At 41.1% G+C, this 17,721-nt stretch overlaps 1 protein-coding gene across 1 annotated transcript in view; it reads left to right on the top strand.

Moving 5' to 3' along the window:
- LOC126191167 (pre-mRNA-splicing factor ATP-dependent RNA helicase DHX16) overlaps window positions 1–17,721 on the top strand; it is a 121,235-nt gene that overhangs the window by 18,955 nt on the left and 84,559 nt on the right. Inside the window, exon 5 of the mRNA XM_049931940.1 lies at window positions 1,326–1,547. Coding sequence (XP_049787897.1) covers window positions 1,326–1,547 — 222 coding nt within the window. The remainder of the gene's footprint in view (window positions 1–1,325; window positions 1,548–17,721) is intronic.

Below are 17,721 nucleotides of genomic sequence, written 5' to 3'. Positions count from 1 at the left end.
GGAACCCAAGTCCATATAAGTTTGTGAGTTTAACATGGTTATCGCAGCTCCTATACCCACTTGCATGTGTAGAACATACAAAGAACCATAAAATCAACGAAAAGCTTGTTTGGTGGAACAGAAATATCTGATACAATGTTTACACCCATATCTGTAACAGGATTATTGTGCTGAATTTTTGCATTACAAACAGAAGCAATTTGACCTTTTTTGTTGCAATTATGACGTGTAGCCTAGAGTTTTGGGCAATTTGGGCTCTTAAGGTTAATGAAACAGTAAGGGAAGGAAGGGAGCATGAAATACATATGTTGCTGTTTACTAGCCTGTGTACTTTATTGGTGCGGCTGCTGCTGGGAGCAGGCCTGCAAACTATCTGAAGCTTGGTGTGGAGGAGCGGGTTGGATTGCTGATACATCACACCATGACTCAGTTTGATTACCCTTAGCTTGTGACTCCTCAAACGACTGTGCAATAGCTGAAACGTCAGAGAGGGATGAATTTTCACACTGGTGGGCACACTCTCACACCTCATTGATCCAGAGCTAAATAAATGATAGCCTCTCACACAATCTGATCAGCATACAGCTCTTTATGCACATCGGATACAAAATGACAATGATGACTTAACCCATGGATCAGCTGCCCATGCTAGATAGGATTGATGTGGTTGCTTCCTACAATGGTAAAACTCAACCCGAGATGCAATAAGATGGGTGCACGTACAGTAGTATTTTGAAAGAAGTTCACACATTTGGTCGAATGTTAAAGAAGATGGATCCCGCAAAGGGATGAGTTGACACGGGATTTGATGCATTCTTGATGATACCTTTGAAAGGAACAAGGTACAACATAAAATAGTGTCAGTAATCCCAAAAGCTTGAATGTGTGGTTGCAGACATTTCCCGTATGCATCCCATTCCTCAATGGATTCGTTGTCTGTAGAAAAGGGAGGTGGATAAACCATGGGGCTTGCAGAGGGCAAAACAGCAGGTGACACAGGCAGAGGAGCATGCTGAGTAGACAAAACAGAAGCCAATGATTGAAGTACCTGAGTTTGATTGTTCAGTGCCTATGATTGGTGGTGCAATGCCATGGCAAATGATTCTTGAGTCATGTTGTAGGATGCAAATTGTTATGCTTTATTGTTTAATGGAATGACTTGACAGATTTGAAAAGTTATCAATTAATCTGTTTTTTCCCCAATTACAGTACATTTATATACAGTATTCTGAAACATATATTAGTTAATAGCAGATTTTATTTACTGCAGACCATAATTCTGTAGAAACTGTTAAATTTATATAGCAGTGAAATTTTTGTTTCAGGATAAATCCCATGAGAAATATGAAGAAATCGATGAGAGAGAAAAAGTCCCCCATTATGAGCAGCGAAAGTGGGAGGAGGAGCAGATGTCATCTGCAGTTTTTAAATTTGGAGCTAGAGATGCTAAAGAAAGAAAATATAAAGAAGAACTGAAAGAATATGATTTAGTTTTAGATGATCAGATTGAATTTATTCAGGCACTTCAAATGCCTGGTGACAGACAGGTAATGATTTTTTTTTATCTTGATTAATGAACTTTTATAGCTCTCGTGTGCTTGTGGTATAGCTGTGTTGACATGATCTGAATATTTACTAGTGTAATAATACACACGTCAGATAACTTTTTAATGACTTTGTTTTTTGAGAAAACATAAACTGTGTAAAAAATGATGTTAAGGTTCTACAGAACTAAAGAAATGTATGGTTCACGAACAAGGCACAATACTACTCTGTGACGTGAATATATACAGTGTGAACCAGAGCTAAACTGACAAAATTTGAGAGATTATTCAGCATATTTTCCAAGTATTTTAGTATGAGAAGCCTGTACTCTCTGATGGCTCATTACAGAGTAATTACATATAGTTTGATTTCTTATGTCCTTGTGTTGGTATCATACAAAAATGTCTGCACAACAGTGCAAATATAGACAGTATGTGCGCCTTGTCTCATTTGGAAACAAACTTGTTCCATTCACTTCTGGTACTTGCTGATAACAATAGTAAGGCACTCTTTACTCTTGGCCCTCAAGCCTGCATTCAGTAGTGTTTCGTCCTATCTCATGTTTGTTTTTCTGGTGGAGCTGGTTGTACACTAACAGTGATATGCAGCTATGTGGGGATGGGTTTATTGATGAAGAATCAGCTGATACACATCTCATTTGTGGGCTCACTGAATGCTATAGAAAAGTAGCACAATGATGCTGTACTCAGATGTTCGCGCAGCGATTGCACCCACATCATTTTAGTTTTGTATCTATGCATAGGAACTCATGCATAACTGGATGCTTTTGTGTTACTACATTTTGGCGATTGTGTAGTACACACCTTTTTACTGTTGTGAAAGTATTTTCACAAAAACAAAGATAATTCTGGTAACAAACCCAAATAAAACATAATTACATTATTACTCTGTAAAGAGCCATTGGAGACCACAAGTCCCTTACACCAAACTACTTAGAAAATATCCCTGAATTACCTCCGAAATTTCATTGGTGGAGTTCTGGTTCACCTTTTATAATAGGAAAATAATAAATTCACTCAAAAGTAAAAACTCACATGGAATTGATGGCATTTCCAACAGAGTACTAAAAGCTTGTTCCCAACAAATAAGTAGGGTTCTCAGCCACATATGTAGTAGCTCACTGAAACAGGGCATTTTTACAGATAGACTGAAATATGCTATTGTTAAACCATTGCACAAAAAAAGGGATAGATCTGATGCTAACAACTACCGCCCAATCTCACTTCTGACAGCTTTATCCAAAATTCTTGAAAAAGTAATGTATTCAAGAGTAGCATTCATATTTGTAAAAATGAAGTACTATCAAAATGTCAGTTTGGTTTTCAGAAAGGATTTTCAGGAGAAAATGCTATATATGCTTTCACTGATCAAATATTAGATGCGTTGAATAACCAAACGTCACCCATTGGGATATTTTGTGATCTCTCATGGGCTTTTGATTGTGTGAATCATGAAATTCTTCTAGATAAGCTTAAGTATTGTGTTATGAGTGGGACAGTGCACAAATGGTTTAATTCATACTTAACTGGAAGAATGCAGAAGGTTGAAATTAACAGTACAAATAGTCTGCAAAAAGTAGCAGAATCCTGTAACTGGGCAGGTATCGAGAATGGTGTCCCACAGGGTTCAGTCTTGGGTTCCTTATTGTTCTTAATATATATTAACAACTTGCCACTCTGTATTCCTGAAGATGCAAAGCTAGTTGTTTTTGCTGGTGATACACAAGTATAGTAATCACAGCCAACAAGCAAGAATCAGCTGAGGAAATTGCAAATAATGTCTTTCAGAAAGTTATTAAGTGGTTCTCTGCAAATGGACTCTTACTAAATTTTGAGAAAACATAGTTTATATAATTCTGTAAAGTAAATGGCATAACACCATTGTTAAATATAGACAGAAGTCTGTTGCTAAGACAGAATACTCAAAATTTCTGGGTGTGTGCATTGATGAGAAATTGAATTGGAAGAAGCACATCGATGATCTGCTGAAACAGTTAGATTCAGCTACTTATGCGATTAGGGTTATTGCAAATTTTGATGATAAACATTTCGGTAAATTAGCCTACTATGCTTATTTTCATTCACTGCTTTCATATGACATCATATTTTGGGTCAATTCACCATTAAGAGGGAAAGTATTCATGGCACAAAAGTGTGTAATCAGAATAATAGCTGGAGCCCACCCAAGAGCACCTTGCAGATGTGTATTTAAGGAACTTGGGATATTCACAGTATCTCCGCAATACATATATTCACTTATGAAATTTGTCATTAATAACCCACCCCAATTCAAAAATAGCAGCAAAGTGCATACCTACAACATTAGAAGAAAGGATTATCTTCACTATTCTGTATCTTTGGCACAGAAAAGGGTGAGTTATGCTACCACAAAAATCTTTGGTCATTTGCCAAATAGTATGAAAAGTCTGACAGCTAGCCAACCAACATTTAAAATCAAATTAAAAGAATTTCTGAATGACAACTCTTTCTACTCAATAGATGAATTCTTAGATATGAAGTAGTAACTGTAAAAGAAAAAAAAAAATATTTTGTGTGAAGAAAACTTATGTTAAAGGAACACATTTCACATCATTATAAAATGCTGTATTCATGATCTATGGAACAAGGATTAGTGTATGTATGTATGTATTATCATAAGACCCATCTTCTTACTTGCTTGACTTAAGCTTCTTTCACTGTTGGTACTGTCTGTGCTGTGATGTCTGTGTCAACTCCATATGCTAAAATCTGCCCTGACTTGTAGAGGATTGTGCCCCTGGTCTGTAGGCCTACTTCCCTGATCACCTTCTTGAGTGCTACATTAAATAATAAGCATGCTAATGCATCTCCTTGATGTAGCCCATTTTTTTATTTCCAGGGGGTCTGAGTAATTTCCTCAAACTCTAATGCAGCTTTTTATGTCAGACATCATAATTTTAACCATTCTCAGGAGTTTGCCATGTATCCCCATCTCCTGTAAGGCATGAAACAACTGGTTTTTATTGATGCTGTCGTATGCAGCCTTAAATTCAATAAAGAGGTGATGTGTTCCAATTCTGTGTTCAACAGTTTTCTCCAAAATTTGGTGCAGGTTGAAAATCTGTTCTATTGTTGACCTTTCTCGTCAATATCTGCTTTGGTACATACCAATTTCTTTATCCACCTGTGGGAGTTTATTAGAGAACACCTTGTAACCCAGATTCAGGAGGGTGATTTCACAGTGATTTCTACACTCCATTCAGTTGCCCTTTTTATGTATGGGATACAATATTCCTTCATTCCATTCGTCTAGTATCCTTTCTTGTTCCCATATTAGAGTGATAAGTTCAAACAGGGACTGCTCTAATGTTGCTCCTCCACATTTTAGCAATTCTGCAGGAATGCTTTCAGTGCCAGTGGCCTTATTATTCTTCAATTTCCTTAAAGCTTTTTTAACGTCCTCCAACCCTAGGCCATCCAGTGGCTGTTCATCATCCAATCCTTGCTTACAATCATTAGAGATATCCTCTGCTTGCTCTGTCTCTTGATTCAGCAGGTCATTAAAGCATCTTCGCCATCTATCCTGAGTCTGTTTACTCTCACTTATTATGTTTCCTTTGTCATCTCTAATCAAGCTTGTTGTCGGAGCAAATTGTCTCCTAGCATTGTTCACTTCTATAAATAACTTCCTTGTTTCATTCTTCTTCTTGGACAATTCCGTACATTCTATTTCAGCCTTAGTCCATTCCCTTTTCTTTTGGCGATGTGTCATCTTTTCGACCCTCCTTTTCTCATGATAATCCTCCAACAAGCTTCTTGTGCAGTTTCGTTAAATCTTCAAATTTATCACATATATTTCGGACAACACAACAACACATATAAGTCACTGAGTAAGTAGACCTGTGTACAAGTCGGCATTCGATTAAACACTGAGTCTCAGTCTAGCGGCCGCTGCTCGGCTGGCCACTTAGGTGGCGCCGCTGCTGCATGGCTGGCAGACAGCGTTGCACATAGAGGACGTGTAATTGCGCGGCGGCACTTTGAATAATCGGCGAGTCACAACACTTTTCCCCCCTTTGAAATTGTTGCACTGGTCTTGATGGAGGTGTCCTGGAGATGGCTAACGTCCATAGGCGTCGTTTGACTCGCCGTAAAGTCTCGAGGAGGAGGCTTCCCGTACGGACGGAAGTGTCCCCGATGATAATGGGTCGAGATGACAGGAGACGTAGGGGTCGAATCTGCTGGGGCCCCATGCACCAATCTGCCCGTTGCGGCAAGTCCAGTTGATATGACAGGAGACATGGGCGATGTGTCGGCATCCGTTGGAGGAGGAGGCGAGTAGATGTACTCTGACAGAGGATGGTCTTCCGGTTCCTGCATGGGCACGTCTCCTGGTGGCGTCCGTTCTGGTGCTGGCATCGCGATTACGGTGAGAGGGCTGCGTTGTGAGTATTGAGAGATGCCAAGATCCCGAGCCTCCGGTAGAGCCAAAGGTGGTGTGGCGGCATTCGGAACAGGCGTTGCTGGTACCCGAGGCTGAAGCTGGTCCGAATGACGCACTGCAACACCCGTGTCCGTCTGGGTTTCATACAGGCGTCTGCCACGGTGTCGTAAGATGCGGCCCGGGCTCCAGTTTGGCCGCCTGCCATATCCCCGTACCCAGACGAGGTCGTCATCGGTGAACCATCCAAGTGAAGGCACCCGCGGCCGTGAGGTGGGAGGCCGCAGAAGATGAAGTAGCGTGCGGGGCTGTCGGCCATGTAAGAGCTCAGCCGGGCTGTGATCGCCCATGGGGGTGAAATGGTAAGACGCCAGGAACTGGAGAAGCGCGTCATCAGCAGTAGAAGAATTCAGAAGTTTCCGCATCTGAGCCTTAAATGTGCAGACCAGTCGTTCAGCCTCATCGTTGGATTGTGGATGGAACGTCGGGGCCGTGACATGCGTAACGCCATGACGAGCACAAAAATCCGCAAAGTCGGAAGAGGCAAATTGCGGACCATTATCAGTAACAAGAGTAGAGGGGAGGCCTTCCAAAGAAAAAATGCGGGCGAGAGCACTGGTGGTTGCCGCGGTGGTAGGTGACGTGCAACGGACAATGAAAGGAAAGTTAGAGTAGGGGTCAATTATGAGGAGCCAATAAGTACATAAAAAGGGTCCCGCAAAGTCAGCATGAATGCGCTCCCAGGGCTTTTCAGGCGAAGGCCACGATGACAAAGATGACTTCGGGGCCACGGCCTGTGACGCACAAGGGCCGCAGGCAGCGACCATGTGTGCTATTTCAGAATCGATGCCAGGCCAGTACACATGACGGCGCGCCAGAGATTTTGTGTGAGACACACCCCAGTGCCCCTGGTGGCGGAGGCGCAAGACTGTAGCACACAAAGACGCAGGTACCACAACACGCGGCGAAGCATTGTCAGTGGAGAGGAGGATAACACCATCCCTAGCCGTGAGGTGGTAGCCCAAAGTGTAGTAGTTCCGCAACAGATCAGAAGTCTTAGCGGACGGGCTATCTGGCCAACCCTTCTGAATACAGCGTAAAACCCGGGAGAGGGTAGGGCCAGAACCCGTAGCAGCCGCCAGCCTGTCCCCAGTGATGGGGAACCCGTCCACAACCCGCTGCTCAGCAACATCCAGGTGGAAACACAAAAGTTCGTCCCTATCGAATGCCTGATCAGGACCCATGGGAAGGCGAGACAAAGCATCAGCATTCGCATGTTGAGCCGTTGGCCGGAAATGAATCTCATAATTGAAACAGGACAAGTAAAGAGCCCAACGCCGGAGACGGTGTGCAGCCTTGTCGGGAAGTGACGTTGATGGATGAAACACGGAAACAAGTGGTTTGTGATCCGAAACAAGATGAAATTTTGAGCCATAGAGAAAAACACCAAACTTATGAAGAGCATAAATGATGGCCAAAGCTACTTTCTCAATTTGAGAATACGTTTGTTGGGCATCCATGAGCGTTTTGGAGGCATAAGCGATGGGCTGTTCCGAACCGTAAGAAAAACGGTGCGCAAGGACTGCACCGACCCTGTATTGAGAGGCGACTGTGGCAAGAACAAGATGTTGGCCAGGCCGATAAGTAGCCAGGCACGGGGCCTGTTTCAGCATAGTCTTTAATTTCCGGAAAGCTGTGTCACAGGACGCGGGCCAGTGAAAAGGCATGTTTTTATGCAACAGGCGATGCAACGGCTGAGCCACCGACGCTGCAGACGGTAAAAACTTGTGATAGTATGCTATTTTCCCCAAGAAGGCTTGCAGTTCCTTAACAGATGTAGGGCGAGGAAGGGCATCGATCGCAGCGACAGTGTGTTGAAGCGGACAAATACCATCCCGAGAGAGTTGAAACCCCAAGTACGTGATAGATGCCTGAAAAAATTGTGATTTCTGAAGATTACACTTAAGACCGGCAGTCTGTAAGACATTAAAAAGTGTGCGGAGATTTTAAAGATGTTCTTCAGTCGTGGAGCCAGTGACAACAATGTCGTCCATGTAATTGATACACCCAGGGACAGGGAGCAATAATTGTTCCAAGAATTGCTAAAAGAGAGCAGGGGCGCTAGCAACCCCAAATGGCAAGCATTGGTATTGATAGAGGCCGAAAGGCGTGTTAAGGACCAGAAACTGCCGGGAAGCAGCGTCGAGAGGAAGTTGATGATAAGCTTCTGACAAGTCAATTTTAGAAAAATACTGTCCTCCAGCGAGTTTAGTGAACAGTTCTTCAGGACGGGGCATAGGGTAAGTGTCGATGAGGCATTGAGCATTGACAGTGGCTTTGAAATCGCCACAGAGACGAATATCACCATTTGGCTTAGCAACTACAATGACAGGAGAGGACCACTCACTGGAAGTGACAGGAAGCAAGATCCCTGAAGCAGTGAGACGATCCAACACCCGTTTTACCCGATCACGAAGGGCCACAGGAATGGGCCGAGCCCGAAAAAACTTAGGCCGAGCAGTGGGTTTGAGCGTGATATGAGCTTCAAAGTCGTTTGCACGGCCTAACCCAGGAGAAAAAAGGGACGAAAATGTCGTCGACAAGGAATCCAGTTGAGCATAAGGAATAGCGTCAGAGACAATATTGACAGAGTCATCTATGGAGAACCCAAAAACGCGAAAGGCATCGAAACCAAAAAGATTTTCTGCGTTGCTCTGGTCGACCACAAATATGGGAACAGTGCGAACGACGGATTTGTAAGATACCTCAGCATTAAACTGTCCCAAGAGAGAAATCTTCTGTTTATTGTACGTCCGTAATTGCCGAGTGACAGGGAACAGGAGTGGAGAACCCAGCTGAAGATACGTCTGTGAATTAATTATAGTGGCAGCAGAACCGGTATCCACTTGCATGCGAACATCTCGACCAAGGATTTGGACAATGAGGAATAACTTCCCTGAAAGGGAAGAAGTGCAATTGACAGACAACACAGAATCAGAATCAGCGTCATGTTCATGAACATCATGTATGCGGTCGGATTTACAAACGGAAGACACATGACCTTTCTTTTTGCAATTGTGACACACAGCCCAACGTTGGGGACAATCCTCGCGTGAATGTTTCGTAAAACACCGTGGACATGAAGGAAGTTGCCGGGGATTTTGCTGCAGTTTCTTAGTGGGTTGTTTACGGCTAGGCCAAGGCTGCGCGTGGGAGCGTACGGCGGCCACGTCGGCCGGCGGGGACGCGCCACACGCGTCGTCAACAGCGCACAGAGGTTGTATTTCCCCAACGTCACCCCACGCTTATATTTGCGCCCCAGCGGCACGAGAAATTTTAAAAGACTGCGCAATGGAGAGAACTTCATCTAGAGTCGGATTCGCCAACTGAAGGACACGTTGCCGAACTTCTTTGTCGGGCGCTGACCGGATAATAGCATCCCGTACCATGGAATCGGCATAGGATTCTTTGTGAACGTCAGTAACAAATTGACACTTTTGACTGAGGCCGTGAAGTTCAGCAGCCCAAGCACGATAGGATTGATTTGGTTGTTTTTGACAACGATAAAAAGCAACACGAGAGGCTACCACATGCGTTTGCTTTTGAAAATAGACAGACAGAAGTGAGCACATTTCAGCAAAGGACAAAGACGCAGGATCCTTCAAAGGAGCCAATTGCGACAACAACCGATACATTTGAGGTGAAATCCAGGAAAGAAACAGAGACTTACATGGTTGTTCGTCCGTGACATGGAATGCCAAGAAGTGCTGTTGAAGACGTTTTTCGTAATCAGACCAGTCTTCCGCCGTCTCGTCGTAAGGTGGAAAAGGAGGTACAGCCAACGACGAGAAACGCCCCGCATTTGATGCCGTGACGAAATCGCGAATCGCCGCTGTGAGAAGCGTTTGCTGTTCAAGGAGATTTTGCAAGAGTTGCTCGACAGTGGCCATGGAATCCTGTGAGTCAACAGTGAAAAGGAAAAATCCACTACCTCGTCGCCAATTGTTAAATCTTCAAATTTATCACATATATTTCGGACAACACAATACATATAAGTCACTGAGTAAGTAGACCTGTGTACAAGTCAGCATTCAATTAAACACTGAGTCTCAGTCTAGCGGCCGCTGCTCGGCTGGCCGCTTAGGTGGCGCCGCTGCTGCATGGCTGGCAGACAGCGCCGCACATAGAGGACGTGTAATTGCGCGACGGCACTTTGAATAATCGGCGAGTAACAACAAGTTTGCTGTAATGTCTTTTAGTATGCAGTTTTCTTTTCTTCAGTCACACTCTTACACTCTTCATCAAATCATGTGGGCCTTATTGATTTTCTCTCCATCACTAGGGTTTCCTTAGCTGAAATGCCTATAGCTCTTTTTATAGTTAGCCATTTTTGTTCTATGTCATTTCTGTCTTGCATTGTTCCTTGTTCTTGTTCTAGGACCTGAGAAACTTTCTGACAGTATGATTCGCAAGTTTCTGTTAATTGCAGTGCTGCGCAGTGCTTTCAGAAGTACACATGTAAAGAGTTTGATGATGCAGGACTATTAAGGTTTTTATTGAAGGAAAATACAAGAAACTAGGAAAACTTCACCTTCTGATTATGAGGAAAATACTTTATGACTCGGTCACCTTTCATGGACAATATTATATAACAGTTGTAATTCTGGAAGACACATGAGCTATTTAGCAATGCCAGTGCTAACATATTAGTGACCACATGTATATTGCAGCAAAAATATTTAGAGGCCCATGTTTCTACACATATGGCTCATAGTCAGGGAGTCGTCAAAGGTGCCAATAAAAGCATAATTGTTGGTGTACTAAAATCTGTTGTATAATAAGGCATACCTGTTATCAGCATCAAACAATTAATGGAGGAAATGGAATGAAATAACCAGGGGCATGTTTTTGAATTTCAGACATGCTTTTTGGGCCTTGATTTCCAAGATTTGCTAGCTGGTGTTTTTATTCATGATATTAGTACCTAGTGGTGCTTCAGCTGCCTACACTTTGTACGTATCTGCAAACAGTACAAGAACCAAATCAGATGTTTAAATGTGGTGGTTCCCATTAAATTCAGACTTGTAATGCTCCTTATTAAATGTGCCACTTTCAGTGACACATTTCTCTACAGCAGATCATACATACAGTCTCGTAGAAGGAGAATGGCTCAGGAATTGATCATTATTCACAAAATCTCATTACAAGGAGATCAAGTCTTCAGCGGTTCCTTACTCATATACTATGGCAGTTACAAGTGAAACATTATTTACATACAATGGTGGTAAGAGAACATACATATAAGGATATTTAAATTTGCAAGCTTTTGCAGCCAGTGGCTTCTTTTGCTGGCAGAAGGGTTGAAGGGGAAGGAATAGGGGTGAAGGTAAAGGACTGGTGAGGTTTAGGAAATGAGGAGAGTTCAGAAAAGTCACCCAGAACCCAATGTTAGGGGAGACTTATCACATGGGATGAGAAGGAAATTCTGATTCCTGTCCAGTAAGTCTCCACTAACCCAGGGATCTGCACAAGTTTTCCTAAGACTCACCATTCCTTTCCCTTCATGCCTCTTCCTTACGCTTCAACCTTTTTGTCAGAAGGAGGAGCCGCTAGTTCCGAAAGATTGCAAATTTAAATATCTTTATATTTGTGTTCTCCAGTCACTGCTTGGTAAGTAGATTTGTTGTCCAGTGAGTTACATTATATTTTCAGTATTTTCAAGAAGTGATTATTTTTGTGATATATTATTTTCATACTGCCACTCATATAATTGTGTATATTTTCAAGCCTATGAATGCTTAAAATCCTTGGATGGAATGCACGATTATGGAGATCTTACAGAGGAAGTTTGCTCCATATTAAGCATACTGTTCATCCATGGATTCAGGTGGTTGAAGAGACATGGTTCAAGACTTACTCACATATCAAATATTCCAGATATTACTTAATTCGAGATGACTGGGTTGTTGGAAAGAGTAGCACTGCCCTATCTACTCATGAAGCTACAGCATGCCATCATTAACAATAATTTGGTGCAGACTACAGTCACCTTCCAACTCATGGTTGTAGGTATACGTCTGAAAGGTAGTTCATTGGTAACCAAGTCACTTTACTGCTCACTAAGACATAGACACCTACAGCTTGGGGTTGCGAGGCAACACATTAGAATGGTGTAGCTGATCTTTAACTAAGACCAAAACCTAGTATTGTTAAAATGACCTTTATCCAGGGTGGTACCTTAAACATATTGAAGAAGCTCATTTGTTGACATTTCTTATTGACTGATAAGTCTTCAAAGAGCCCTTGGAACTGGATCGTTATGTCATCCTGATCAATCATCTACTCATCTGCTCCATATAGCTGTGCCAGGCAAGTGAAACTGTAACAAAGCTCTTTGGGAAGGTTATTCATCAAGGGGAACAGAAGAAATTTACAGTACCTATTTTGCTGGATGTATGGCTTATGATTGGTTCATAGACGTTGGAATGGTCCCGTACCTGCATAACTTGTCAAGTCCTTGGAGTCTCATAGTTCCATGTTTTGGTAGAATAGTGAAAGCTATTTCCAGGAATCATGAAAATTACATAGGCTACTTTGTTTTTACAGTTAAGTGGTTCTTTCCATATTTATTAGTACTGTGAATGATGGAACAGCCAGGTCTGGTTTCACATTCACGTGTCTTATGTATCAGTGAAAGAATCAACTGGTAAACCAATTGCTGTACAAATCTAGATGTTAACTGGTAGCTATTTTGACACACAGTTTTGAGGATAGGTTTCATATAACTGTTACATGAGCAGACTCTACATATGTATTGCTCCTTTGCGTGTTCAACAGGGATTTTCAGGCAGGTGTTATACAGTTCATTGCCCATCACTGATTGAAAATTTTGGGTGATGTCCAACTATTTAAAGGCTGGTGTACGAACAAATTGTTATTTCAGAAACTAAATAAGCATTTGATAAACTGCTTGGTTAGATTTTGCTTCTCAGAATGGACTATAAGTATTAACCATAAATTTATTTGCGAGATACCTTGTGGTCTAGGAATTTCGAAAAGTTTATGAAACCATTTCTTGCATCCATTTGGGAATAAACTGCTTACAAGTGTCATATGAAAATTATGGTAGATTGTGCAGAAATCATAATTAATGGTAACTCAATTAATGAAGTACACCATCTTGCACATAAAATATCAGGTCAGCAAAAGTATAATGGAAAATAACAGAATCTAACAAGTACAGAGGCAAAATCTGCTTTGGAAAGTGTCACTGCTTCTGAACTTCACTGTTAATTATCTTGAAAAGTTTATTGTTGTTGTAGCGGTCTTAAGGCCAAAGACTTGTTTGGTGCAGCTTTCCACGCTACTGTATCCTCTGTAAGCCTCTTCATCTCTGAGTAACTATTGGCATCTACATCCTTCTGAGTCTATTCAGTGTATTCATCTATTAGTGTCCCTCTATGATTTTTCCCTCCACACCTCCCTCCAGTGCTAAATTCATGATCCCTTGATGCCACAGACTGTGTCCTACCAACTGATATCTTCTTCTAGTCAAGTTTTGCCACAAATTCCTCTTCTGGCCAATTCTGTTCAGTTCTTGGTCATTAATTACGTACTCTTCCCATCTAATCTTCAGCATTCTACTATAGCACCACATTTCAAAAGCCTCTATTCTCTTCTTGTCTGATCTGTTTATTGTCACGTGTTTTACTTCCATACATGGCTACACTCCACACAAATACTTCCAGGAAAGACTTCCTGACACTTAAATCTATATTTGATGTTAGCAAATTTCTCTTATTCAGAAATGCATTCCTTGCCATTGCCAGTCTACATTTTATATCCTGTCTATTTCGATCATCATCAGTTATTTTGCTGCCCAAATAGCAAAACCCATCTACTACTTTAGGTGTCTTGTTTCCGGATAAAGTTCCCTTAGCATCAACTGATTTAATTCAACTACATTCCATTATCCTCACTTTGCTTTTGTTGATGTTCATCTCACATACTCCTTTCAAGACACTGCTCTTCCAAATTCTGTGAGATCTCTGACAGATTTAGAATGTCATCAGCAAAACCTCAAGGTTTTAATTTCTTCTCCCTGGATTTTAATTCCTGCTACAAATTTTTCTTTTGTTTTCCTTATTGCATGCTCAATATACAGTTTTAATAACATCAGGGATAGGCTGCAACCCTGTCTTACTACCTTCTCAACCACTGCTTCCCTTCCGTGGTTCTCGACTCTTACAGCTACCATCCAGTACAAGTTGTAAATAGTGTTTTGCTCCCTGTATTTTACCCCTGCACCTTCAGAATTTGAAAGAGAGTTTTGCAGCCAGTGTCATTGAATGCTATCCCTGAGTCTAAAAATGCTATAAACATAGGTTTGCCTTTCCTAAACCTGTCTTCTAAGACAAGTTGTAGGGTCAGTATTGCCTTGTGTACTCCTACATTTCTGTGGAATCCAAACTGATCTTCACTGAGTTCGGCTTCTACCAGTTTTTCCGTTCATTTGTAAAGAAATTGTGTCTGTATTTTGCAACAGTGACTTATTAAACTGACAGTTCAGTAATTTTCACATCTGTCATCACCTGCTTTCTGTGGAATTGCAATTATATTCTTCTTGAAGTCTGAGGGTATTTCGCCTGTCTCATACATCTTGCTCACCAGATGAAAGAGTTTTATCATGGCTGGCTCTCCCAAGGCTATCACTAGTTGTAATGGAATTTTGCCTACTCCTTGGGCCTTTCTTTGACTTAGATCTTTCAGTGCTCTGTCAAATTCTTCACACAGTATCACATCTCCCATCTCATCTTCGTCTGCCTCTTCTTCCATTTCCATAATATTGCCCTAAAGTACATCACCCTAGTATAGACCCTCTATATACTCCTTCCACTCTTCTGCATTCTCTTCCTGGCTTAGGACTGGTTTTCCATCTGAGCTCTTGATATTCATGGAGGTGGTTCTCTTTTATCCAAAGGCCTCTTTAATTTTCCTGTAGGTGGCATCTATGTTACCCCTAGTGATACAGTATATGAGTCTACATCCTTACATTTGTTCTATAGCCATTTTGCACTTACAGTCAGTCTCATTTTTGAGACATCTGTATTTCTTTTTGCCTCCTTCATTTACTGCATTTTTATATTTTCTCCTTTCATCATTTAAATTCAGTATCTCTTGTGTTACCCAAGGATTGCTACTAGCCTTTGTCTTTTTACCGACTTGATTCCTGGCCTATTTCATCTTTCAAAGCTACCCATTCTTCTTCTACTGTATTCCTTTTCCCTGTTCTTGCCAGTCATTCCCTAATGCTCCCTCTGAAGCTCTCTGCAACCTCTAGTTCTTTCAGTTTACCCAGATTTGATATCCTTAAATTCCTACCTTTCTACAGTTTTAATCTACAGTTCATAATCAATAAATTGTGGTCAGAGTCCACATCTGCTCCTGGAAATGTCTTACAATTTAAAACCTGGTTCCTAAATCTATGTCTTACTATTATATAATCAACCTGAAACCTGCTGGTGTCTCCAGGTCCCTTCCACACATACAACCTTCTTTCATGATTCTTAAACCGAATGTCAGCTATGATTAAGTTACGCTCTGTGCAAAATTCTACCAGGCAGCTTCCTCTTTCATTCATTACACCTTCTCTTCCTTATCGTAGTATCGAATTCTAGTCCCTCATGGTGATTAAATTTTTGTCTCCCTTAACTGTCTGAATAATTTCTTTTATCTGACCATACATCTTTCAATCTATTCCTCATCTGAAGAGTTAGTCAGCATATAAACGTGTACTACTGTGTAGGCGTGAGCTTTGTGTGTATCTTGGCTACAATAATGCGGTCACTATGTTGTTTGTAGTAGCTTATCCTCATTCCTATTTTCTTATTCATTATTAAACCTACTCCTGAATTACCTCTGTTTGGTTTTATGTGTATAACCCTATATTCAGCCGACCAGATGTCTTGTTCCTCCTGCCACCAAACTTCACTAATTCTCACTATATCTAACTTTAACCTATCAATTTCCCTTTTTAAATTTTCTAACCTACCTGTCCGAGTAATGGATCTGACATTCCATGCTCTGATCCATACGACACTAGTTTTGTTTCTCCTGATAACCATGTCCTGTTTAGTCCCCTCCCGGAGATCCAAATGGGGGACTATTTTACCTCTGGAATATTTTAGCCAAGAGGATGCCATCATCATTTAACTCTATAGTAAAGATGCATGCCCTCGGGAAAAAATTACGACTGTAATTTCCCCTTTTATTAGTTTCACAAAATTTGAACTATGTTATTGGAAAGTGAAAATATCAGATTTTATACTGAGTGGTGTCACTAAGTCCCCAAATACATATTAGCTCGTATTATGTTTGCAGAGTTGTTATGTAATGAAAAGTTGAATTACCCATATATTTTGATTAGTAATATTTTCATGAAAACTACATGCCTTGGAAGAATCAGCATGTTAAAAATAATAACCTGATCAGTGAATCTAAATGAAATTCAGCCTATATGACATTTTGAAATAATGATACATATGTGACATGTAAATTAAATAAGTAACTGTATCTAGGTAGTGTAAAGATAAGAGGGGAAAAAATGTTTTTATCAGGAGTTGGAATCATAACAGATGAAGTAATTCCAGCATGCTATGTTTCAATGTGTTGGGGAAAATAGCCTTCAGAAACATTCCAAGGAAATTTATTCACTGCTCCTGCACCAAACAGCCTATGACATAGTAGAGCCTGCAGTCTTCTTGGGCTGTTCTTTAAGATCAGCATTAAGATAATTTAGACACCCATCCACCGAAGAAATGTACCTAAAATGAAAACCTATTGGATTCAAGTTGAAGCAGTTGTTTAATGAACGTAAAAGTGGCACTTTTAATTCTTTTTGAGCCCCTCTGATGCACATACATATGATAGAAATTCAAAAAGTTTAGAAACCAAAAATATGCTCACAGTGTCATAGGTTCTGTCTGAATAGAGGACTTCATAGATGCAGTTGCCCCACCACCTCCTAACCCCTAAGCAGGTTCAATTCATAGCAAAGGACCACTGTCGTTACAATGTGAGAGTCTCAAATTGACAACATTTGTTGCCCAGCGAAAACATATTTTCCATCAGAAGCATTACAACACCTGCTATGCACAAAAATCATTGTGCCCTTACTGAAGCTAGGGAAATAACTCCATCACACAGGTTCTTGCAGTAGTGATGGGACAACTGACTGGTTTTAAAAGACGAATGGCCAGTCAAATTTTTTTTCGTTGTGTTGGTTTTTTCGGTTGAATGAAAAAATCAAATGAAACTTGTCTGTGTGGCACGTCAGCTGTATGAATTTTTTGATCTCTCTGGTCTTAAGTGCTTTCACTTAATGTGAGACAACCAACTGACTGGCTGATGGATCCAAGCCTTTGGTGGTTACTTCGTCTCTCAGTTTGAGTGATTTCACTTGCATATATTGTCAGCCTTTCTGTGTCCTAACATTAACAGCTGGAGGCTGACGAGGATCGCATGGGATGGCAAATGTTTCTTCCCACCATTTTCAGTAAAATGTAATGCAAGCTCGTCAATATTTGCCAACATTATATTCCTCTTTACATACCCCCAAAACCACTCTTGCACTCAACTCTGTACTCCCAATGAAAAATCAGCTTCATTAGTTACATGTTAATTGCATCTGGATCATCTTAATGCACAACAATATATTAATCAGTTTTAAGTAATGAA

The sequence above is a fragment of the Schistocerca cancellata genome, chromosome 6, assembly GCF_023864275.1.
Source record: "Schistocerca cancellata isolate TAMUIC-IGC-003103 chromosome 6, iqSchCanc2.1, whole genome shotgun sequence".
Taxonomy (NCBI): domain Eukaryota; kingdom Metazoa; phylum Arthropoda; class Insecta; order Orthoptera; family Acrididae; genus Schistocerca; species Schistocerca cancellata.
The sequence above is the reverse complement of the archived record's forward strand: the minus strand, read 5'-3'. Positions and strand labels throughout refer to the sequence as shown.